This window comes from Carcharhinus amblyrhynchos, chromosome 31, assembly GCF_965287045.1.
Source record: "Carcharhinus amblyrhynchos chromosome 31, sCarAmb.v2.hapA, whole genome shotgun sequence".
NCBI lineage: Eukaryota > Metazoa > Chordata > Chondrichthyes > Carcharhiniformes > Carcharhinidae > Carcharhinus > Carcharhinus amblyrhynchos.
In genome coordinates, this window is record NC_137354.1 from 19,334,023 (window position 1) to 19,360,038 (window position 26,016).

Consider the following 26,016-nt stretch of genomic DNA (forward strand, 5'->3'; position numbering starts at 1 on the left):
AACCCTTTCGGTGAAGAAGTTCCTCCTCAACTCAGTCCTAAATCTGCTTCCCCCATTTCGAGGTCATGCCCTCCAGTCTAGTCTCACCTGCCAGTGGAAACAACTTCCCCGTTTCTACCTTATCTATTCCTTCATAATCTCATATGTATCTAATAAGATCTCCCCTCATTCTTCTGAATTCCAATGAATATAGCCCTTGTCTACTCAGTCTCTTCTCATAAGCTAACCCTCTCAACTCCGGAATCAAACTAGTGAATCTCCTCTGCACCACCTTCAATGCAAGTGCAGACTTGATGGGCTGAATGGCCTCCTTCTTCTGCACAGTAGAGTTTCTACGATTCTATGAACAGGTTAAGAGCAGGCAAAGATTTGGTAGATGCAGTATAATATTGGAAAATGTGAACTTGAGCTCTGACAGCATAAATAGAAAAGCACTATACTATTTAAATGGAAAGACTGCAGAACTCGGAGCAACAGAGGCACCTGGGTGTTCTGGTACATGAATCACAAAACATTAACATGTTGGTACAGCAAGCGATTCGAAAGGCTAAAGGAATACATTGCTGCCTCACAGCACCAGGGACCCAGATTCAATTTCTGGCTTGGGTCAGGTGCACAGTCTGCACATTCTCCCCGTGTCTGCGTGGGTTTCATGCTAAATTCTCCCTCACTGTACCCAAATAGGTGTTGGAATATGGCGTCTAATGGATTTTCACAGCAACTTTATTGCAGTGTTAATGTTAACTGTTTAAAGCATTTATTTATTGTATTTACTGCTTTAAGAATTCTGAGGGAGTGGTTAGCAGGCAGTTGTGGTTCATCAGAGTTAAATCAGCGCCAGGTTTAAAAGGAGGCCTGGTGTAGACAGCGGGCAGCGGAGTGAGAGGGAAGCAGAGTGAGCTACTAGGGCTTAATATCAAAAAGGGCTGGAAAGAAAAAAGGCCAGGTGAGTTCGTTTGAAAAACAAAAAAAACAAAAAAAAACAAAAAAAAAACACAAAAAAAACAAAAAAAAATTTTTTCAAAACTACTACAGTAAATAATGGAGGGGCATGTGATGTGTGGTTTCTGTATGATGTGGGAACTGGTGGACCCTAGGGTTCATCCCAGTGACCATGTCTGCAGTAAGTGCAGGTTGCTGGAGGAGCTCCAGCTCAGGGTAAATGAGCTGGCCTCTGAGCTACAGACACTGAGGCTCATCAAGGGGAGAGAGGGTGCCATTGTCAATGGGGTACAAGTGACATCCACCCCCCCTAGACTGGCTAACTCTAAGGATCAGGGACAAGAGGGGGCTACTGGGAAGAGGAAGGGGGGTGAGGAGCGGAGGCCTCAGCCTCTTAATCTGCATAACAGGTTTGAGGTTCTTGCTTCCAAGTTGGACGAGAACGAGGCAGGTGAGGTTGGTGAGCAAGCTGCACACAGTACAGTGCTGCAGCAGGACATAGGCAAAGAGAAAAGGAAAAGGAACGTAGTAATTATTGGGGATAGTGGGGTGAAGGGTATTGACACTGTCCTTTGTCACAATGACAAAGTGCACAGAAGGGTGTGTTGTCTGCCTGGTGCTCGGGTACGGGATGTCGCAGCTGGGCTGCAGAGGAACCTGGAGTGGGAGGGTGAGAATCCGGTCGTTGTGGTACATGTGGGTGCCGGCGACGTAAGCAAAATGCAGACTGAGGATCTGGGGAGGGAGTATGAAAAGCTTGGAATGGAATTAAAAAGTAGAACCGACAAGGTGGTTATCTCTGGGCTACTGCCTGAACCGTGTGCAGATGGGCGTAGGGTTGACAGGATTAAGGAAGTGAATGGGTGGCTCAGGGATTGGTGTGGGAGGAATGGGTTTGAATTTATGGGGCATTGGCACCAGTATTGGAGTAGGTGGGACCTGTTCGGGAGGGATGGGGTTGGTCTGAACCGTGCTGGGACCAGAGTGCTGGCGAATCGAGTAAAGAGGACTGTAGACAGGGCTTTAAACTAATTAGGGGGGGGGAGGGTGTGAGGGTAGGTGACCTTACGAGGTCTAAAGTTAAGGAGAGTGTACATGTAAGGGAAGAGGCCGAGGATGTCCCAATAATAGAGGGAGTAGGGGGCGTGAGTATAGTTGGTGGCGTTGCGGCAAATAGGGTCCAGGTGAAGGCTGGGATGAAAGCGCTTTATCTGAATGCACGAAGCATTCGGAATAAAGTGGATGAGCTGGTGGCGCAGATCGACACAAATGGATACGATCTGGTGGCCATTACAGAGACGTGGCTGCAGGGTGACAGGGACTGGGAGCTGAATGTACAGGGCTATCAAGTGTTTAGGAAAGATAGACAAGAGGGAAAAGGGGGGGGCGTAGCTCTGCTGATTAAGGATAGCATCACGGTGGTAGTAAGGGATGATATTGGAGCCAAGGAGCAGAGGGTGGAATCGTTGTGGATGGAGATTAGGAACAGCAAAGGGAGGAAGACGCTGGTGGGTGTCGTCTATAGGCCCCCGAATAATGATCTGGAGGTGGGGCGGGCTGTTAACGCGCAAATAAGTGCGGCGTGCAGGAATGGGACGGCAGTAGTTATGGGGGATTTCAATCTGCATATTGATTGGTCGACCCATGTTGGACGTGGGGGGCTCGAGGAAGAGTTCTTGGAATGCTGCCGGGATAGTTTCCTCGAACAGTATGTGTTGGAGCCGACAAGGGAGCGAGCTATCTTGGATCTGGTGCTATGTAATGAAGCGGGTAGAATTAGGGACCTTGTGGTGAAGGATCCTCTTGGGGAGAGTGATCATTGTATGGTGGAGTTTCTGGTGCAGATGGAGGAGGAGAAAGTGGGTTCCCGGACACACGTCCTTTGTTTGAATAGAGGGAAATACGGTAGGATGAGAGAAGAATTGGCGAATGTGGACTGGGAGAGCGCGTTGGAGGGAGGGTCTGTTAAGGAGCAGTGGAGGATCTTTAAGGAGATCTTTCTTGGTGCTCAACGGAAATTTATTCCGATGGTCAAAAAGGATAGTAGGAGGAGAGGTAATAAGCCGTGGATAACAAAGGAGGTGAAGGAAAGTATTAAACTAAAAGCGGAGGAATTTAGAGTAGCTAAGAGTAGTGGGCGAGAAGAGGATTGGGAGAGGTTTAAATGTCAACAAAGATTGACAAAGAAGTTGATAAGGAATGGTAGGAGAAACTATGAAGCTGGGCTAGCGCTTAATATAAAAAAGGATAGCAAGAGTTTTTATAAATATATAAAAAGGAAGAGGCTGGCTAGGGTAAATGTTGGTCCTTTAGAGGATGAGAAAGGGGACCTAGTGGTAGGGGATGGGGATATGGCTAAGGTATTGAATAACTTTTTTGTTTCTGTCTTCACGGAGGAGGACATGAATAATTTGCCGGGTGTTAGCGATAGAAAGGTGGTAGGACTGGAGGGTCTTAATGACATTACTGTTACTAGAAAGGCGGTGCTCGACAGACTGGAGGGGCTGATTGTGGACAAGTCCCCAGGACCGGATGGAATGCACCCGAGGGTTCTGAAAGAAATGGCGGAGGTGATAGTGGATGCCTTGGTGGTTATTTTCCAAACGTCGCTGGATTCCGGGGAAGTGCCGGATGATTGGAAAACGGCTAATGTTACGCCGTTGTTTAAGAAGGGTGCCAGACAAAAGGCGGGGAATTATAGGCCGGTTAGTTTAACATCTGTGGTAGGTAAAATGTTAGAATCTGTCATTAAGGAGGAAATTGCGAGGCATCTTGAAGGGAATTGCTTGATAGAGCAGACGCAGCACGGTTTCATTAAAGGGAAGTCGTGTCTGACAAATTTACTGGAGTTCTATGAGGATGTGTCTAGGGCGGTGGATAGAGGAGAGCCGGTAGATGTGGTCTTTCTAGATTTTCAGAAAGCGTTTGACAAAGTGCCTCACAAGAGGTTATTGCAGAAGGTCGAGGGACATGGAGTTGGGGGTAGGGTGTTAGCGTGGATAGAGGATTGGTTGTCAAATAGGAGGCAGAGAGTGGGAGTCAACGGGTGCTATTCGGATTGGCGGATGGTGACTAGTGGAGTGCCCCAGGGGTCGGTGCTGGGGCCTCAGCTTTTTACCATTTATATAGATGATCTGGAGGAGGGAACCGAGTGTAGAGTGTCGAAATTTGCTGATGACACCAAGATTGGGGGAACGGCAAATTGTGCGGAGGGTGTGGAGAGTCTGCAGAAGGATCTAGATAGGCTGGGCGAATGGGCCAGGAAATGGCAAATGGAATTTAATGTTGGCAAGTGTGAGGTGGTCCACTTTGGTAGGAAAAATAGTAGGAAGGACTATTACTTACGAGGCGAAAAACTGCAGCAGGCGACGGTGCAGAGGGACCTCGGGGTCCTTGTGCATGAGTTGCAAAAACCCAGCTTGCAGGTGCAGCAGGTGGTCAGGAAGGCGAATGGGATGCTGGCCTTCATAGCGAAGGGGATTGAATATAAAAGTAGGGAGGTCTTGCTGCAGCTGTATAGGGCATTGGTGAGGCCGCAGCTGGAGTACTGTGTGCATTTTTGGGCGCCGCACCTGCGCAAAGATATTTTGGCCTTGGAGGGAGTGCAGAGGAGGTTTACTAGGCTGATACCGGAGTTAAAAGGGTTGAGCTATGAGGAGAGGCTGAATAAACTGGGCTTGTACTCGTTAGAGTTTAGAAGAATGAGAGGAGATCTCATTGAAACGTATAAGATGATGAATGGGATGGATAGGATAGAGGTGGAAAGACTCTTCCCGCTCAAAAAAGACAATAGGACTAGGGGGCACAGCCTCAAGATAAAAGGGGGGCGGTTTAGAACGGAGTTGAGGAGGAACTTCTTCACTCAAAGGGTGGTGAATCTCTGGAATTCTCTGCCCGTTGAAGTGGTGGAGGCTGCCTCACTAAATACTTTTAAGACGCGGGTTGATGGGTTTTTGATAGGAGAGGGGATTAAGGGTTATGGGGAGAGGGCGGGAAAGTGGAACTGAGCAGCGACAGATCAGCCATGATCTTATTGAATGGCGGGGCAGGCTCGAAGGGCTGGATGGCCTACTCCTGCTCCTATTTCTTATGTTCTTATGTAAGCCTACCTGTGAAGCCTTTAATAATCTTTAAACCTTAACTTTAAATAAATGTTAAACCTTATTGCAATGGGAATGGAATATAAAAGCAGAGATATTTTGCTAGTTTTATAGAGCATTAGAGACATCACATCTGGAGTACAGTGTGCACGTCTTCTTAAGAAAGGACATAATTGCTTTACAAACAGATCTTAGGAGGTTCCATCAACTGATTCCTGGGAGGAATCATTCCTATGAAGAAAGGTTTTGCCTGCATCATTGGCATTTAGAAGAATGAGAGGTGATCTTATCAAAGCATATAAGATCCTGAGGAGGTTAGATAGAGTGGATGCTGAAAGGGTGTTTTCCCATCTGGGAGTGACCAAAATTAGGGCACACAGTTTCAAAATAACAGGTCTTGCATTTAAGATGGAGAATTTGTCTCCTCTCGGAGGATTGAGGGTCTGTGGAACACTCTTCACCAGACAGTGATAGAGGCAGAGTCATGGAATAGTTTTAAGACAGAGATAAATCGGCTCTTTACTAATAAGGAAATTAAAGGGTAAAGTAAACCTTATTTATTAGTCACAAGTAGGCTTACATTAACACTGCAATGAAGTTATTGTGAAAATCCCCTGGTCGCCACACTCCAGCGCCTGGTTGGGTGCACTGAGGGAGAATTTAGCACGGCCAATGCACCTAACCAGCATGTCTTTCGGACTGTGGGAGGAAACCTGAACACCCTGAGGAAAACTACACGGACACAGGGAGAATCGCAAAAACCCAGTCTGCAGGTGCAGCAAGTGATCAAGAAGGCGAATGGGATGTTGGCCTTTGTAGCGAGAGGGATAGAATATAAAAGCAGGGAGGTCTTGCTGCAACTGTACAGGGCACTGGTGAGGCCGCAGCTGGAGTACTGTGTGCAGTTTTGGTCCCCGCATTTGCGAAAGGATATACTGGCCTTGGAGGGATTACAGAGAAGGTTCACCAGGCTGATACCAGAGATGAGGGGGTTAGCTTATGAAGAGAGATTGAACAGACTGGGTCTGTACTCATTAGAGTTTAGAAAGCTGAGGGGGGAATCTTATAGATACTTACAAGATAATGAAGGGGCTTGATAGGGTAGAGGTAGAGAGATTCTTCCCGCTTAGAAAGGATAGCAGAACTAGAGGGCACAGCCTCAAAATAAGGAGGGGGGGGCAGTTTAGAACGGAGTTGAGGAGGAACTTCTTCACTCAAAGTGCAGTGAATCTCTGGAATTCTCTGCCCATTGAAGTGGTGGAGGCTACCTCGCTAAATATATTTAAGTCACGGGTAGATAAACTTCTGATAGACAGGGGAATTAAGGGTTATGGGGAGAAAGCGGGAAAGTGGAACTGATTCACTTCAGATCAGCCATGATCTTATTGAATGGTGGGGCAGGATCGAAGGGCTAGATGGCCTACTCCTGCTCCTATTTCTTATGTTCTTATGAATGTGCAAACTCCACAGACAGTGAGCCAAGCCAGGAATCGAACCGGATCCTTGGCGCTGTGAAGCAGCAGTACGAACCACTGTGCCAGGTACTGAGAGTCAGCGGACTAGTGGTACTGAAGCCACAATCAGATCAACCATGATCTTAGTGAATGGCAGCGCAAGTTCAAGGAGGTCAAATGGCCTAATGCTGCCCTTCATTTGTATATTCGCATGTACGTATGATCATGACAAACAAATACATTTCCACATCTGATGAGCTGCACTCAATTGGGGCCAAGTGAAACCGAAGACCTTCTGTGAAAGAGGGAGAGAAAGATGAGCCAACTCACTTTTTTCACATTGCTCCTTGTAGCAGACTGAAATGGAAAAAGTCTAATGCTTAGCAGCTAACTTCTACCTCCTTGCTGATTTTCTTTCAGAATTTTGTCATAACCCAAACAATGTCTAAAAGTCACCAATCAAGACTGTCAACTGCAGGAAATGTCTTTTCCCTAAAGCTTAAATATAGCCTTTAAATGGATTGATTAAAGCTGTGCTGGGGGAGGCAATGGCCTAGTGGAATTATCGCTAGGCTATTAATCCAGAAACTCAGCTAATGTTCTGGGGACCCGGGTTCGAATTTCGCCATGGCAGATGGTAGAATTTGAATTCAATAAAAAACATCTGGAACTAAGAATCTACTGATGACCACGGAACAATTATTGGTAAAACCCATCTGGTTCATAGCGTCCTTTAGGGAAGGAAATCTGCCATCCTTGCCTGGTCTGGCCTACATGTGACCCCAGAGCCACAGCAACGTGGTTGACTCTCAACTACCCCTGGGCAACTTGGTACGGGCAATAGATGCTGACCAGCCAGCGACGCCCATGTCCCCCGAATATTAAAAAGAAAGGTGGACGTAATCTTGATCTCAATGACTAAAAAGGCACATAAAGTCAGAAGGTGGGATTAAACTAGGTAGATCACATGAGGAAAGTTAAGGGATCAACTTGAAGGGCCAAGTGGTCGGTCTTCCATGATCTAATTCTCTACGATTTCAAGGTAAGAAACTTCAGACTTAGTGGTTCCAAAAACAATGGGGAAAACACATAACTAAAACCATTTGGTCAGGATATAGGAAAATATGCACAGAAAAAATGAGATAAATCATTTACTGATTTCAACAGTCAGATTTATCACTGAATTGTTGAAGACTATAACAAAACTGTGAATGTACTCGTATTGTATTTGTGAAATTCAAAATTTCCAAAACCCAACGTCTACTTTTAAATACTGTGTGAACATTATTAGTCATTCAGTGCAGACATTTACAATGTATACAAACATACATAGCAAATGATAATTAAGCAAGCTGATCTTGAATTATCTCTGTACACATAACCCACTCAGTTGTAAATCCTTCTGCTGTTTAAGTGAAAATACTGGTCCATTTAAACAATAGTTCTACTCCAACACGCTAAACAGAGGACACTCAGGTGAATGTCAGTATCACTCAGTGGAGCTCCAAGGCAAAAAGATAAACATGGTTTAGTTCATAGGAATCATAGTTCCTAGAAACCCTACAGTGCAGGAGGCAGCCACTTGGCCATCCAGTCTGCACTGACAATAATCCCACCCCAGGCCCTATCCTCACAACCCCACACATTTACCCTTCTAATCCCTCTAACCTACATATCTCGGGACACTAAAGGACAACCTAGCACGACCAATCAATCTAACCTGCACAAGTTTGGACTGTGGGAGGAAACCAGAGCACCCAGAGGAAACCCATGCAGACACGGGGTGAACATGCAAACTCCACACAGACAGTCGCCCAAGCGGGAATCGAACCCAGGTCCTTGGAACTGTGAGGCAGCAGTGCTAAACACTGTGCCATCGTGCCGCCACAATTTCTATATTCTATGATACATGGCAATATCTCAATATCACTGAACAAGGTATCTTACAGTATAAAATATATGAGTGTGTGAAGTTAAATTACTAAAAAATCATTTGTAAAATATAATAAATAATGCATCAGGCCACTTACAATATTCATTAGTGTGAGAACATAGTTCTGCACATGCTCTTTTCCATGGAAGCGAACAACCGAATCATCTACAGCCAACAGAACTTCTATGTTGTAGTCATCTTTCTTTGCATGTCTCTTTTTTCGTGCCGAATGACTTAACTTCCCCACAATGACGTCAAGAGAGTTTGCAAGGTCGCCAACAGCAAACATCGGGGCTTTGGAGGAATGAAGTTAGCAAAACAAAAACAAAATCAGTATTGCTTTGATATAAGTTAATTGACACAGATAAACATCACTGAAATTATCCACCTTATATGTGGTTCCCAAAACATCTGATGTGCAAAATAATTGCTTTGACCGCTTATTTATTGCCAGTAAGGTTTATAAATCTAAGTTAGCAACAATTAACCTAAAACAACTTAGGGGAGATGACATCAATGTGTCCAACTCAAAATTTCATAAACAGTTGCATTAATCAGAACTATGCCAGAGACCCCCATCACAGGGGTACAAAAGGGAATGTTGTGATGGGAATCTAAAATCTTCCACGTAGGCTGCTCTACTAACATCAACACATGGGAAGCAGATGTCCAATCACAACCATAATGGTGATTCATCATTAGAAATGGTGTCACATCTGGCCGATCAACCACCACCGACAGGGTGACAGAGAGAGAGAGGGGCGATGGCCGAGTGGTAAAATCACTAGACTATTAACCCAGAAACTCAGCTAATGTTCTGCAAACCTGGGTTCAAATCCCGCCACGGCAGACGGTGGAGTTTGAATCGAGTAGAAAAAGCTCTGGAATTAAGAAACTACTGATAATTATGAAACCATTGTCGATTGTCAGAAAAATCCACCTGATTCACTAGTGTCCTTTAGGGAATGAAATCTGCCTTCCTTATCTGGTCTGGCCTATATGTGACTCCAGAGCCACAGCAATGTGGTTGACTCTTAACTGCTCTCTGACATAGCCTAGCAAGCCACTCAGTTCAAAGGTAATTAGGGATGGGTAAAAAATATTGACGCAGTCAGCAATGCCCATGTCCCACAAATGAATTAAAAGAAAGAAATAAAATGAGTGAGATCAAAAGAGAGGGTGAGAATGAGAGAAAGTAGGTGAGGGGAAGAGGCTGCTGAAGACAACAATCTGCCACCTTCGCTCATACCCAACCCAATGCCATGTGGGGGAGCCTGCGAGTTAAGGGGGGGTTCATAAGTCAACTACAAGCCAACAGCCAATACTGACATCTCACTTCCCAAGGAAGAATCTTTTTCAACTCGAGGGACAGCTAATGGTGGTGATGGCGAAAGGATGACAAAAAGTCAGAAAGCATTTATGGCAAAACAAATGTGGAGTCAGGAAATGAGGTGCCTGGGACAGTGTTGGATTCAACATTGCTTAATAAAGACTTTGCCTATCTAAAGAATCAAAATACGTATATAAAGGCCATAACAAATGGAAATCTTTTTGTTGAGCTTCTGTTCTTCTGTAGTCCTTTAAATGTATCACGAGGCAGAAGGTTCAAGACCAACTGTACCGAGAACTGGGCACTCAACTTGGTATAAATGTGAGGATTTGGCCACCCTATAGATACTTGAGCTCAAGAGACAAGTAAAACCATTCACTGAGATAAAAATAGATGTTGCTCAGTTATGACTGGCACTTCTGAAGAGAGCTGGCAGTTATTCCAGATATTCATGACTAATTGGAGTGGTAGTTCAAACCAGCAGGAAGGGAAGGTTTGAACTTTTAGAGATAGCTCATGGAGTTAGGAGGCTACCAAGAAAAGAATACTATGTGCAACAACCCAACTACAAATAGCTTAGCATTAAGATTACAACCATTATAATTCCATTCAAGAGCTGGTTAGTATCCATCTACTGGTAAATACACACATGCATATTATTACGATATGTTCATTCTTTCTTTTTTAAGTTTCAATTATTAGTGTCACAAGTAGGCTTACATTAACACTGAAATGAAGTTACTGTGAAATTCCCCTAGTCGCCACACTCTGGCGCCTGTTCGGGTACACTGAGGGAGAATTTAGGTCAACGCACCTAACCAACATGTTTTTCGGATTGTGGGATGAAATTGGAGCACTCGGAGGAAACTCACACAGATATGGGGAAAACATGCACATTCCACACAGTGACCCAAGGCCGGAATTGAACACAGGTCCCTGATGCTATGAGGCAGCAGTGCTAACCACTGCGCCACCCATAAATCTAGTAATTAAAGCAATTAACACAAATCTGTTCTAACAGGCTCACGCCATGATTAGTAATCAGGGCTGCTGCAGATATTTGAGACTTTAGGAAGTGAAGACTTGCGGCTTGATAGTAATCTGAAGCAAACAAACTTCAGGATGCAAAAGAAAGATGGCAATGATTCAAAAACATTGCAACTGTATTCAGCAATCACATTATGCATGTGTTAATCAGGTAGTTCATAGAACCCCTACAGTGCAGAAGGAGGCCATTGAGCCTATCAACTCTACACCGACAACAATCCCACCCAGGTCCTATCCCTATAATTCCACAAATTTACCTTGCTAGCCCCCCTGCCACTAAGGGGCAATTTAGCATGGCCAATCCACCTAACCTACATACCTTTGGACTGTGGGAGGAAACCGGAGCATCTGTAGAAAACCTACGCAGACACAGGGAGAATTTGCAGACTCCACACAGACAGTGACCCGAGGCTGGAAATGGATCCCGGGTCCCTGGTAATGTGAGGCAGCAATGCTAACCACTGTACCACCATGCCACCCTTGGCGTACTTGTCTGCTCAGGCATTTTGATGAAGGTTTCAGCAGTCTAAGTGCCTGGCTGTCAGGTAGTTGTTCATTGCTTTCAGGTTTTTTATTTAAGCGGGGGTATTTTCTGGCTCATTGCTTGGGTCCCCTTTGAATCGTGATGGTGGGCTGCCTGGTCCACCGTTGGGCCTCAGGATCCCAAAGCGTATGCAGAATATTGCAAATAATAACAATCTCCGAGACTTTGGCAGTTCCCTGTGGCAATATGACCCAAATCCATCCAAGTTTTCAACTGTCCCTCTGCCAAGGCAAGGAAGATAGTAGGGACAATTTTACAGGTTTGGATTACTCCTCTTCCAGGAAATTTGAGTGTACACTGCCCACAATTCTTTTGTCCGTAACGGATGGAAAATTACAGGCAGGGCATGCCTGAGCTTCAGCTGTGCATTCCCAGGGGGAGAAGCTCTACTCTGGTAGCTCAAAGTTATAAAATAACATCCTCCCTCTCATGAGCAAACCTCATGCTGACTTTAGTCAGGGATATTAAAATGTTATTTAACAAAATACTTGATTAAAAAGTCATTGATTCTAAACGGGAAAGAATGGAAACCATAAACTGTTCAACTATATGCAAGGTTACAATAGTCCATTTCACTCTCAGATATAATGACGCAAAGTCACTAGCATTTTCAGTGCGAGCAAGTACTATTTTTTTGAATACTGTGCAATGGTTCCTTCATAGTCTGAAGTTCAGTACTGAAATGGAAATGTGATGCTTTAAAGATGTTTATTCAAACAATCAGATAAATATTAAGCTTTAGTATACTTGAAAACACTTATCTTGTTTTTCTCATGGTGCTTATTCGGCTGTTCATGAAACACTGTAACCTCGATATCGCAAATAGATCAGAGGATATCAAAAGTGGTTATTATAAGATGCACATTAGAATGAATTATACTTCACTTCATGACTGATGCAGAGTAGAATTGTAGAATTCCTACACTGCAGAAGGAGGCCGTTTGGTTCAACAAGTCTGCACTGACTCTCTGACAGTGAGTAACCCAGGCCCTATCCTCATAACCCCTCGCATTTCCCATAGCTAATCTATCTAACCCACACATCCTGAAACATTAAGGGACAATTTAGCATGGCCAATCCACCTAAGGTGAGAGGGGAAAGATTTAAAAGGGGCCTGAGGGGCAACTTCTTCACACAGAAGGTGGTGCGTCTATGGAATGAGCTGCCAGAGAAAGTGGCTGAGGCAAATACAACAGCAACATTTAAAAAGCATTTAGAGAAGCACATGGATGGGAAAGGATTAGCAGGTAATTGGGAGTAGCTGGGATGGCACTATGGTCGGCATGGACTGGTTGGCCCAAAAGGCCTGTTTCCGTGCTGTATTGCTCTACCACTCTGACTCTATAAACCACACATCTTTGGACTCTGGCTGTGTTGGCTCCTGCTCATTTCACTGTATATGCTGACTGTTCAGCTCTACCTAACCACTTTAGACAGCTATATTTGCTTGCCACTGTACTCGAGTGTTGTCTCACCCTGCAACCAAAAGAATCAACCCCAGACACAGCTCTGACAGTTGGCAATTACAAGCGAGAAGTCAGCATTGACTGGAAGCTGACCTGATTCAAAGCACAACAAGTACAGTCATAGGGCATATCTCATCACTATTGTAACCATGCCTTCCCTGTGAGAATGTTTGTTACGCGCACAAAGAAGTTGGCACTTCCACAAGATCCACTGCATGAGCAAGTTTCTCTGTGATATTCACTTGGAATAATACTATGCAAATACATCAGAACAGGCGTTGACAAAGCTTTGGCACTGTTACATAGTGCTTTATTTAATGCTTTATCACTTAATGCCCACTACTGTGTTTACATTTTATTCTTTTGATCTCTGTTCTTCTGCTTGTCTGGGCCATATCTTAGTCCTTATGTGAGCTGCTCTGCTCAACACCACCCCCCTCTGCCCACCCTCCCCTCTACCGCCCACCCTCCCCCTACCCCCCCCACTCCCCCTACCCCCCCACCCTCCCCCCACCCCACCACCAGCCAGTTCCCCATCAAGCTGCACACCATCCTGACTTGGAACTATATTGCACCATTCCTTCACTGTTACTTGGTCGAAGTCCTGGAACTCCACAGAATCCTACAGTGCAGGAGGAGGTGTTTGGTCCATCGAATCTACACCAACTCTCCGAAAGAGCATCTTACCCATGCCTATTCCTTGCCCTATCCCGTAACCCTGTGCATTTACAATGGTTAATTCATATTAGCTACACATCTTTGGACAGCAAGAGGCAATTTAGCATGTCCAATTCACCTAACCTGCACATCTTTGGACACTAAGGGGCAATTTAGCATGGCTAATCCACCTAACTTGCACATCCTTGGACACTAAGGGGCAATTTAGCATGGTTAAGCCACCTAAACTGCACATCTTTGGGCTCCTTCCTTAGCAGCACTATAGATGTAGACACACCACATGGACTGCATTGGTTCAAGGCGGTGGCAGCTCGCCACCCCCTCTCAAGGGTAATTAGACTTGAGCGAGAAAGGCTGGTCTTGCCTGGGATACTCAAATCCTAAGAACGAACAAAAATAAACACATGCTGCCCTGGCTCTCTCTGTCTGCGGCCAGCTGTTCCAGTGTGTCTATTAACAATTTTCCACTGTGAACAGCAGGGCCCACAAACACAGTCTGAGATCCCGGGGATCAACTGCAACAACAGACAGTAAGGCAAACAATAATCAATGGGACAACTGATATCTTGGACTCTCACAGATAGAAATGTAAACTCTTCCTGTGACTAATTATTATTTTGGGAGCAGCACTCAGTAGCTGATATCCTTCCTACGTCTGGATATCAACTACGGCGGCAATATTTTTGCAACAAACCAATACACTAACGACTAGAACAAAAAATGTAAAAGGTTCAGGGGGCTTTCAAATTCTTACAAAAGAATTGCAAAATGATATAGCACAGATGTCAGACAGTAGCCCACCCTGCCAGTGTGTCTCGTCTAGACAGCTTTCCAATTAATCCCACGCTCCTGCTTCTTCTTCGATACCTATACATTTTTTTCTCTCTTCAAGTACTTATCCAAATCCCTTCTGAAAGTTACTACTGAATCAGGTTCTATCAGCCTTTCAGGTGGTGAATTCCAGATCACAATAGCTTGCTGTGTAAAAATTGTTTCCTTGTGTTACCTCTGATTCTTTCAGAATTAACTTATAATCTCTGGTTATCGATCCTTCTATCACAGGAAACAGCCTTCTTTATTCTATTAAAACCATTTGTGATTTGGAACATTGCTATCAAATCTCCTATTGCCTTCTCATCTCCAACGAGGACAACCCAGCTTCCTCACTCTCACCACATAACTCAAGTCCCTAACTCCTGGTATCACTATAGCAAATTTCTTCCAAACTATCTCCAAAGCCTTGGCATCCTTCCTGAAGTGTGGGACCACTCCAGCTGAAGTCTAACCAATCTTTTATAAAAGTTTACTACAATTTCCTTCCTTTTGTATTCGAATCATAGAATCCTTACAGTGCAGAAGGAGACCATTTGGCCCATCGAGTCTGCACCGACCACAATCCCATCCAGGCCCTATTCCTGTAAATCCTTGCTTTTACTTTAGTTAGTCCCCCTGCCACTAAGGGGCAATTTAGCAAGTCAAATCCACCTAACACACATTTTTGGACTTTGGGAGGAAACCAGAGCATCTGGAGAGAACCCATGCAGACATGGGAACAACGTGCAGTTTCCAGACAGACAGTGAACCGAAACCAGAATTGGACTTGGATCCCCACCACTGTAAGGCAGCAGTGTTAACCACTGTGGCGCCCCAATCTATCCCATACATGATAAAACCAAGGATCCCATACACTTTTTCAGCAGCCCTCTCAAGTTGTTCTATTACAAACATTCATGTATGTATAGCGAGCAGCACTTTAAAAGTTTTATCACCTCGTTCATATTTCCTTTTCTCATTCCTTCTACCAAAATGCAGGACTTAACATTACTGTGTTAAATTTCATCTGCCTGGTGCCTGCACATTTCTGTGATTTTGGTCACCTTCTTGAAAAGCAGAAACTAGGTTTAATCAAGAGACTCAAATGTTCTTTTATAAATCAGTGAAACTTGTAGCACATGGGGAGGTATTCAATCCATCATTCTGGTACTGGCTCTTTGAAACTGTAATCATGCTTAGTCCCACATGCTTGCTTTGTCTGTAATCCTCATCCTTCAGGTCTACTTAATCTTTAAAATTATTTACGGAGTCAGTTCCCACCATCTCTGCAGGTAGGACATTCCCAATCCCAACATTTCGGTGATAAAACGATCTCCCCTCTGGATCTTTTGCTAATGATTTTGAATCCATTTCTCCTAGCTTTTGACCCACTGGCCAGAGGGAAATTTTCCTCCACCTTCTTCAGGTGCCAGGTTTTACAATGTCGGCGATCATTGCTCTTCAACTTCCATGGGCCTTAATAGCAGTCAGCACTTTGATGTCATTCCCAAATCCTCTCCTACACCACCCAATTGCTCAGCCCCTCTCAATTTTACCAGTCACTACCAAATGTTCTCATTTCTCTCCAAATACGAACCCAAAGAATTGTAATTGTATCTTGGTGTTCATCTGCAAAACGTCTTGTGTGCCGGCTTTCCTCAAAACTTCTGTATCTGTTTAGTGTTGCCCAGCTGATCCTCATCAGATATCTCAGAACCCACATTACATAAAAACATGGAAGATAGGAACAGGAAAAGGCCATTTGGCCCTTCGAGCCTGCTCCACCGTTCATCACAATCATGGCTGATTATCCAGCTCAACAGGCTAATCCTGCTTTCTTACGATAACCTTTGATCCCATTGCCGCAAGTGCTATATCCAGCCGCCTCTTGAATACATTCAATGTTTTGGCACCAACTACTTCCTGTGGTAATGAATTCCATAGACTCACCATTCCAGGCTTACCAACATTGCTTTGCTTGTGTTCCAACTTTCACATACATACAGTAACGTTGAGCAGATGTAGCATTTTAGTAATCTCAATCTGCTTTTCACAGAGATATTCCTATTGCTAAAGGGGTCTGTCTTCTGAAGCTACGTTTTAAGCACAATGGTTGGCACTGCTGCCTCACAATAGCCAGGGGTTCAATTCCCAGCTTGGGTCACCATGTGTGTTCCCTCCAGGTGCTCCGGTTTCCTTCCACAGTCCGAAAGACATGCTGTTTAGGTTCACTGGCCATGCTAAATTCTCCTTCAGCGTTGCCGAACAGGCATCAGAGTGTGGCAGCAAGGAGAATTTCACAGTAACTTCATTACAGTGTTAACGTAAGCTTAGTTGTGACACTAATGAATAAACTTTAAACCATTTCCTGATCACTGCCCCATCAGATGTCACTGGGCTGCCCAGATAAGAAAATAATTCTACTTGTTTGGTTCTTTTCCTCTACCTATACTATTAAACCCTCTCAGTACCTTGGAAATTCTCTCCCACCACCCCCTCCCTTCCCACCATCCTGGAGAACAGTAGGGGAAGGAGCATTGGACTTTGTTAAGGCTGAGTTAGATAGGAGGCATAAGTAGAAGGCAGAAAAGCAGAGTTGAGGCCACAATCAAATCAGACTGTATATGCACAAAAGTCACACTGCTATTCTCATTTCCTAAGTACATAGTCATATCCACATTGTAGAATTGGGAATCCTACAAGTGCAGAAGGAAGCCATTTGGCCCATCAAGTCTACACTGACGACAATCCCACCCAGCCCCTATCCCCATAACCCCATGTATTTACCCTAGCTATGTGCAGTATGGACACTAAGGGGCAATTTAGCACGGCCAATCCACTTAACCCACATGTGTTTGGACTGTGGGAGGAAACCGGAGCACCTGGAGGAAACCCATGCAAACACGGGGAGAATGTGCAAACTCCACACGGGCAAAGACCCAAGCCGGGAGTTGAACCCGGGTCTCTGGTGCTATGAGGCCATGATGAGGAGATGCCGGTGTTGGACCGGGGTAACCCAGTTAGCAGCGCTGACCTCTGTGCTGCCCCAAGTCTAACCAAATACCTACACTGGTTGCAGCTGGGTCATTTGTTGTGTGACAATTAATCTTGTCCACTGCAAATGCAGGTGGTATACCCTGACTTCCTTCATTTCAATAATATAATTCCTTGGAGCAAAAGCACTGGAAGGCAAGGCAGCCCCAGGTATAGAACATTAACTGCTCAATTTGTACTTTCCCAAGGAGTCCAATTAATCTTGTTCAGAATGACTGCCTTTGCAATAAACTCTGAACGGTTTTGATTTTATTACTGTCACATGTATTAGTACACAGTGAACTGTATTGTTTCTTGAACGCTATACAGACAAAGCATATTGCACATGGAGAAGAAAGGAGAGGGGACAGAATGTAGTGTTACAGTCATAGCTGGGGTGTAGGGTTTTCATATAGAGGTCTAAGGAAATATTGTCATGAATGCTGAACGTTACAGGACAGATATGTTACAAAATGTTGTCTTTAACATTAGATATAACAGAGTATTCTGAAAAGAGACCTGCTCAGAGACATGCCTAAAGTGACTTGAGGAGAGGAATTCAGAGAAACCCATCAAAGTGTTCAGGTGCTACTTCTAACATTTTATTTACAGTGTCTCACAGAATAAGCGCAACTGCTTTTGGAGATGCAAAAACAAAGCATCTATTGCAATGGGGAAGCAGGTGAACTGTTCTTTGTTACCAGCCAAGCAGAATGCTTGTGAGAGTTCAGCTTCAGTTAAAAGGGAAGGGAAAAGAACAGGCATGGCTCATGTGGATTTAAGAAACAAAGAGGCACTGAGTTATGCCTTATTGGACCCACAAGGACGCTGGATATTTCAACCTGACATGGCAGGGAGAAGTGAGCCTAAGGGAGGCATGATAGCATAATGAATAATACTGCTCCCTCACAATGCCAGGGACTTGAGTTTGATTCTGGCCTTGGGTGACTGTGTGGAATTTGCACATTCTCCCTGTGTCTACATTGGTTTCCTCTGAATGCTCCGGTTTCCTCCCACAGGAAATCCTGCAGATGTACAGGTTAGATGGATTGGCCATGCTAAATTGCCCCTTAGTGTCCAAAGATGTGTAGATTAGATGGATTAGCCATGGTAAATGCATGGGGTTACAGGGATAGGATGTGTGAGGTGGTCTGTCAGAGAGAGTCAGTGCAGATTCGATGGGCTGAATGGCCTCCTTCTACACTGTAAAAATTCTATGATTCTATGTTGGAGAGCTAGCATGAACTGGGGTACTTTTCTTGTAACGCAGCATTTGTGCCAAGAACAGCTTTACCTGTAAGTGTTTCATAAGACATGTTTTGGTGCATTGGTTGCCTTCAGCAATGCTAGAACTATGTTGGTTTTGGTTTTATTGCTTCAATAAAAACCTTAAAACAGGAAATCTTGCGGTTTGATTCTGGGATCTGTCAACTGCTGAGAAATTCATTTATATTTAAAAAGTTATTGGTCCGCAAAGGGTCTCTAAACAAATTCATTATTGCATTGCTGACAACAGTTGCTTAGCATGAACATCTTTATAGCAATGGTCTCTGGTATCACAGAATCCTTACAGTGCAGAAGGAAGCCATTCGGCCCATCGAATCTGCACCAACCACAATCCCACCCAGGCCCAATTCCCGTAACCCCACATATTTACCCCTATTAATCCCCCTGAAACTAGGGTCAATTTAGCATGGCCAATCAACCTAACCCGCTAATCTTTCGGACTGTGGGAGGAAACCGAAGCACCTGGAGGAAACCCATGCAGACATGAGGAGAATGTGCAAACTCCACGTAGACTCTGACCCAAACTGGGAATCGAACCCAGGTCCCTGGGGCTGTGAGGCAGCAGTATTAACCACTGTGCCACCATTCCGCCCATGAGATGTATTGCATTCACGTTGGTTCTTTCTACCAGCAGGAAACAACCAATTAATAATACCGGCAATAGGAAAAAGATCAATTCAAATGCTTCTGGTGCATTAACTTTGGAAATACCACCAGTATTTCTTCCAAATTCCAAATACAGGACCACTTTCATCTAGAAGTGCAAGGGCAGCAGATACATGGGAATACCATCACCTGCAACTACCTCTCCAGGTTCCAATCACTATTCTGACTTGGAAAGATATTGGCCATTCCTTTGCAGTCGCTGGGTCCAAATCCTGGAATTCCCTCCCAGACGGCATTGTAGGTCAACCCACAGCATGCGGACGGCAGTGATTCACCACCACTTTCTCAAGAAGAAATTAAGGATGGGCAATAAATGCTGGCCTAGCCAGTGATGCCCCTGTCCCATGAATGAATTTAAAAAATTACTAGCCTCGTTTATTGGAGTATGTTTTCATTATTTGCTCAATTAAAATTTAATATTTCTATCTAGGAAATATATTAACAAGTTACAAATTTCCTACAACTTGCATGGACATACTCCAGAACACTACAGTCAACCCTCTTACAAGTGGGAAAATTTCCATCTTCATACTGTTTTCAAGGGAACGAGAGTTAAAGAGTAACTGTCTTCTCAAAATTCAATGGCAGGCCACAAACGATACATCTCCGGGAAAATTGCCAATCCTTTCATTCATAAGCAGTTAATTGGAAAGTTGTGATCAGATACACAGTGGAACAGATGATTCTAATTTCTTCAAATGCCGATTCAATTTCAAACACCCAGCCTTCAAAGACAAGCTGTTAGATGACCGATACATTTCAGTCATCACCTACTTCAGTATTCAAAGCAGTTTGCGTAATAGCCTGACCATGCAGAAGAAATTATTTGTTCAAAGGGTCCTGTCAAGGGAACCTTTAGAAGGGAGAATTGACTGATTGGGTAGCTTCTATGCAAAGTGAAAGTGGATGAGAGATGGGGCCAAAACAGATTGCTTGTGAAACCTTTCCTTGCTCCCAAGAATGCATGATTGGTGAATTTACCATGCTTTTTAGTTCCGAGTTTGGTTACGGTGCTCCACTTAAAATTTACTTATTAGACACAAATAGGCTTATATTCATACTGCAACAAAGTTACTGTGAAAATCCCCTAGTTGCCACACTCTGGCGCCTGTTCGGGTACACTGAAGGAGAATTTATCATGGCCAATGCACCTAATCAGCATGTCATTCAGACTGTGGGAGAAAACCGCAGCACCCACAGGAAACCTGCACAGACACAGAGAGAAGGTGCAGATTCCGCATAGACAGTGACCCAAGCTGGGAATCGAACCCGGGTCCCTGACATTGTGAGGTAGCAGTGTCAACCACTGTACCACCCACAGTTGGACGATCAGCCATTAAGTTGGACGATCAGCCATGGTTGTAACAAATGGAGCAAGTTCGAAGGGCTAAATGGCTTCTCCTGCTATCTTCTACATAAAATGCTGAGGGTGGTTCCTTGTGGACGCCACAGCATCCATCAGAAATTATTATTGAGAAGTTATAATAAGGACAACAAGGATTTCAAACCGTTTCTTTTAGTTTCAGCATAAGTACTGTGGGCTTCAAATGCCGTAACAGTGTGCACCAGTAATCAATACAACAAAGGCCAATTGATTAACAATGGTACTCTAGTCTATAGGCTGAGTGCAGATGTTGCAGCAACTTTCATTTATAAGACTCTAAGTAGAAAAACCTCTCAAAGTGATTCATGGAAGCATAAATCAGTCAAAAATCGATTCCAAGCCAAAAAAGATTATTAGAAGAAGCTTGGTCAAACAGCTGGGTTTTAAGGACAGTCTTAAATGAGACAGATAGATAGGCAGGAGGGGATTCCATGAGCACAGAACCTTTTTTTCAATTTGATTTTCTTGATGATTGTAATGGGCTGCACAGTGGCAAGCACTGCTGCCTCACAGCACCAGGGACCCGAGTTTGATTCCTGGCTTGGGTCACTGTCTGCGTGGAGTTTGCACATTCTTCCCATGTCTGTGTGGGTTTCCTCCAGGTGCTCCGGTTTCCTCCCACAGTCCAGGTTAGGTGAATTGGTCATGCTAAATTCTCCCTCAGTGTACCTGAGCAGATGGCAGAGTGTGGCAACTGGAGGATTTTCACCGTAACTTTATTGCAGTGTTAATGTAAGACTACTTGTGACCAATGTATAAACTTTACTTTTTTTTTAACATGTATTGGGATACAGTGAGAAGTATTGTTTCTTGCGTACTATACAGACCAAAAGTACACAAGGGAGAAGGAAAGAAGAGGGTGCAGCATGTAGTGTTACAGTCATAGCTAGGTTTATAATATTATTCTGTAATAAAAAGACTTGCATATTTTCAGAACTGAATAGGTTAATATTATTACATCCAATTGGTTTCCTCCCCACAAGAAAATAAGAGTGCAAACAGCTACGTCTTATAACAACAGAAAGTGGTCCTGTAACAGGAATAACAACTGAATAGCTCTCAAGATATAGGGATGGAGGAGAAAATATTTTTCTTCTGTTTGGCTTTTGGAGCGAGTTGAATTCTGTGGAGAGAAGTTATTTTTGTGGTAAATTGCGCTGTTGCTGAATTCACTGAGGGCTGAACATGACTGTTAACAGGAGTGATTTGAAGGGGGAAAAAAATGGTCGGAACCTGGTCAACTTCTTCATTGTTAATGAACTGGCACAGCATAAGTTCTCATAGCTCTAGGCTACTCATTCTCAAAAGTTTGACTGCTCTCCCAACTCTCCCCTCCCCGGTGGTTAGGACTCAGCAGCACTGCAATCAATCCTGCGCGAGGGACATGGGGAGTTCCTCATATAGCATAGCTGAGATAAGACTATGGTCTCGTGTTTAAATCTCAAGTATAACGCAGTTGAAGTACGAGTTATAAATAGTAATACAGTAATGTGCTAGTGTCCTTCAGTGAACGGCCACTGTTGACCTGAAAAACCCTGGTAATGCCTGAATCACGATCCCTCAATCAGGAAAAGCTCCCTCAGAATGACAGCTTCGCAGTTGTGGACTGTACATAGAGTCTTTAGATTATTTTTAAAACTCACTTGTAAATGGCAACTGCTAGAGGGAGGGAACCAATTGAACAGCCAAGTTGCAAGAATTGAAAAACGTACGATCAGATGTGCTTAGCTAATACAGCAAAATTACGGCAAATATTTGTCAACCTAGAATACTGACACATTTAGACTATGGTTCCTGTGGAGGCCAACATAGCAAAAGAACCCAGCCTGAACAACCCCAAAGTGAAAACCGAACGACAAGATTTCACTCTTATAACTTTAACAGCCAAACCAAAGTCAATGCAAGTTAAACATGAATTAACTGGCAAAAATGTGGTCAATGTAAACGAAACATTAAATGGAAGGTGCAACAAAAAATGGACCTCATGGGTTTCCTAGATTCAATTTAACATTTATGGCACTAATTTCAGCCACAAAGTCCTTCAGAGCACTAAACACGCTGAGACAGAATTCCAGCTCCTTTTCTTCAAGGATTTAGGCACTGATCCTCAGTGAACAGCAATTAGCATTCAGAAATAATCAAGGGCAACAAGAATTATGTTTCATCAACTGACCTCAGTTCCACAAGCACGGTCTTCACCAAAATGGCGTATCTCCTCATAACGTCCTCAGCTTTGCTCACTGCAGTCTTGATAATATTGATTCATCAGAATTAGCTTTATCTGACCCCCAATAACACCCCTGTGCATGAGACGGTCAAACGGTTCCTCTATTGTTGCTGCTTCGCTTAGTTTAATGTTATTTTCCTATATCTCTGCTCCCAGATCCCAGCCTTTGAGTACACCTCTTTCAACTGTGCCACAACCTCTTCTCTCACCTCCAAGCAGCCACTGCCTCTCTTTCTTCAAATACCAGAACATCAACCTTTGCAGGCATGGCAACTTTTTGCTCTTTTGGTCACAGCGGAGGGTTTTTGCAGAGTGAGGGTGCTATCCCCATGTTCAACCCTCCTTTCTTCAATCAGGTTCAGCATGGATGGAAGAGGAGACAGGGCCAGCCAGAAGGACCAAGCAAAGTACATTTAGAGAGCACCTTCAAGCTTGGGACACCATCTGAACCAATGCTGATGCCAGAGTTTTGTGTCCATTACCCCACACTGTACTGAAGGAACCAAGTCTAAGTAAGAAACAGTAAGGTACCAGATGTCCCCAGTGTCACAGCTTTTCATCACAAGGTCACATACTTGAACAGAGATACAATTAACTGAATATACTCACAGCAATATCTGAACAATAAGCAAGTCTGGTTTACCAGTCCAGGTTAGAATCTGTGCCAGTCATTCACTGACTCATCTTCTAGAGCCATTTGGTTTTTTAGAAGCTTTCTTCCCATTTTCCTTTATCATTTCTTCTTGAGCTATTATTTTATGCCTATGTTACTTGCATCTGTTTTCTTTTGTAACTTTTTTAAAACCTTTTTTGTTTACACACAGCAGTGCGAGATGGCCTTGACACCAAATCAATAAGCCAACACACTGCTGATAGCAGGTAATTCTTTCTTTGACAAGTGTTGCTCTTTATATTATGGCCATATTCTTAGCACTGATAGTGGGAAGCAGCCAAGACATCTGAGGACAAGATACTAACTCATTATCCATCCTTCTAATGTTTGGGTTATGTAGTGAGTATCCCTTGAAGGACAACACAGCAAAAGTAAGGATCATCCTCCAGAGATAACACTGTACAGGAGCTGCCTTTTTTCTGCTGTTAACCAAAAACTTATTCGCCCTGCAACTCTCCAGACATCGCTACTGCCTGGACTACTATCCACAGCTTAAAGCAGCTTGCATTTTTAAAGTTTGTTTTTTCTCCCATGTAGAATTAAAGTTCATAACTTGTCGGACAAGTCTAATGAAGTGTGGGAAAGTCAACTTACTGAAAATTAACAGCCCTTGTTCAACCAGGTGACAGAAAAAGTGAGAAATGCATTTGTTATTTATGAAACAAACTGATACCAAACATGGATGAGAAAGTTCATGTCTTCCATATAATGTTGATAACTCTAAACACCATCAACGCATAATGCAAAGCATCACAGCAAAGCTTAGCAGCAAATCGACGAGGAATTAAAAGAAAGGAATCTCAAATAGAAACAAAACCAAAAAGGGAGCTAAACTACATTTTGTAAACAGAGTTGGAGGACTGATGCAGTTTTTGATCCATCATATTAGGATGTTTACCAGCCACTCATGTTTTGCCCTCATTTTGGATACAACTACATTGACTATTTATATTTTCAACACTTGTATAAACAAGGATAGCTTTGGTAATTAAGATGTTATGAATGGTCAGGAAAATATTTTTAGTATCACAGAATTCCTACAGTACAGAAGGAGGCCATTTAGCCATCGATTTTGCACCAAGGCCATATCCCCATAACCCCATGTATTTACCCTTACTAATCTCCCTGTCACTAAGGGGCAATTTAGCACGGACAGTCCACTTAACCCGCACATTTTTGGACTGTGGGAGGAAACTCGAGCACCCAGAGGAAACCCACACAGACATGGGGAGAACGTGCAGACTCCACACAGTCACCCAATGCCAGAATTGAACCCAAGTCACTGGCGCTGTGAGGCAGCAGTGCTAACCACTGTGCTGCCCCAAATATTCCACTAATTTTACACCTACGACAACTCAGTTGATTCACAGTGAGAAACTGAAGAACATGTGCAGGCATCAAGTTAGATCCCCACGCTACAAAGCTGGGACAATGACGGAAACATCACAGTTGTTGTCAGCCCCAAGTTTCAGGGTCCTGGGAAAGAAACAAGCAAGTATCTGGATTCTGAGTATTCTTTCACAATCCCTGCAGGAGGTGCACATGATACGACAGTGGACATGAGCAGTGTGCCCACACAAATTAAACATCTGCCAAGACTAACTGTCTGAACCTACACGGGTAGAATAGCCAATTGTGGGAGGTGGTAAAGATATGAGCGTATAGAGATGACTGCTTTAGGTTAAGAGAGGAAGAGTAAAAACAAAATACAAGTGAGGCTCATTATCTTAAAATTTTTATTGTGAATAATACCCATACTTTGAAATGATCCATTCGACAATATAGTAAACAAAATAAATTATGAGAGGCAATATTGTCAAAAATTTCAACAGAATAAACAGTTAAGCATTAGGAGAATTCCACAGAATTAAATGGAATGACTATTATATAATTCACCATCCTTGTGGCATTCTGTCACTCTGCTCTGTAATGACTCACACATTTTCCAACACATGCACAAGAATTCTTCATTTGCATTAGATGGTTCATGAGCCTTAGAACGCCTGGAAGGCGATTACTACAGAGGATTGGAGAGGGGAGAGATCTGGGCAACGTTTTAAAACAGATCCATCATGGAAATGCACATGTTATGAATTCTAAGGCTTAAAACTAATATTGTTCAATTTACACTGAATGTAAACATTCCAACTTTGGGCAGTGGGATGGTACATGACACTGAGTGTACTTATTTCCTGCCAAAGTGACAATGCTGAATATTCTGACACACAGTTCTTTAAACAATCAAAATTATGTCACAAGATTAATGTTGCTAACCCAATAAGGCAACCATACATAGAAACAAGAACATTAGCAGTCCCAGCAATGCCTTGATCATTCTCACTAATAACCAGATGCTCTCAAAGTTTCATGGTCTGTTTACAATTAAGGTTTAAAGATGGATTTGAAATTGAGCGCATTTATCATAGCTGTGCACAGCAT

At 43.6% G+C, this 26,016-nt stretch overlaps 1 protein-coding gene across 2 annotated transcripts in view; it reads right to left on the minus strand.

The window, feature by feature from the left end:
• The window catches only part of adamts14 (ADAM metallopeptidase with thrombospondin type 1 motif, 14), a 172,749-nt gene that overhangs the window by 108,051 nt on the left and 38,682 nt on the right, over nt 1-26,016 (minus strand). For both annotated transcript variants that reach the window (XM_080215609.1, XM_080215611.1), the window contains one exon: nt 8,527-8,723. In XM_080215609.1, coding sequence (XP_080071735.1) covers nt 8,527-8,723 — 197 coding nt within the window. The remainder of the gene's footprint in view (nt 1-8,526; nt 8,724-26,016) is intronic.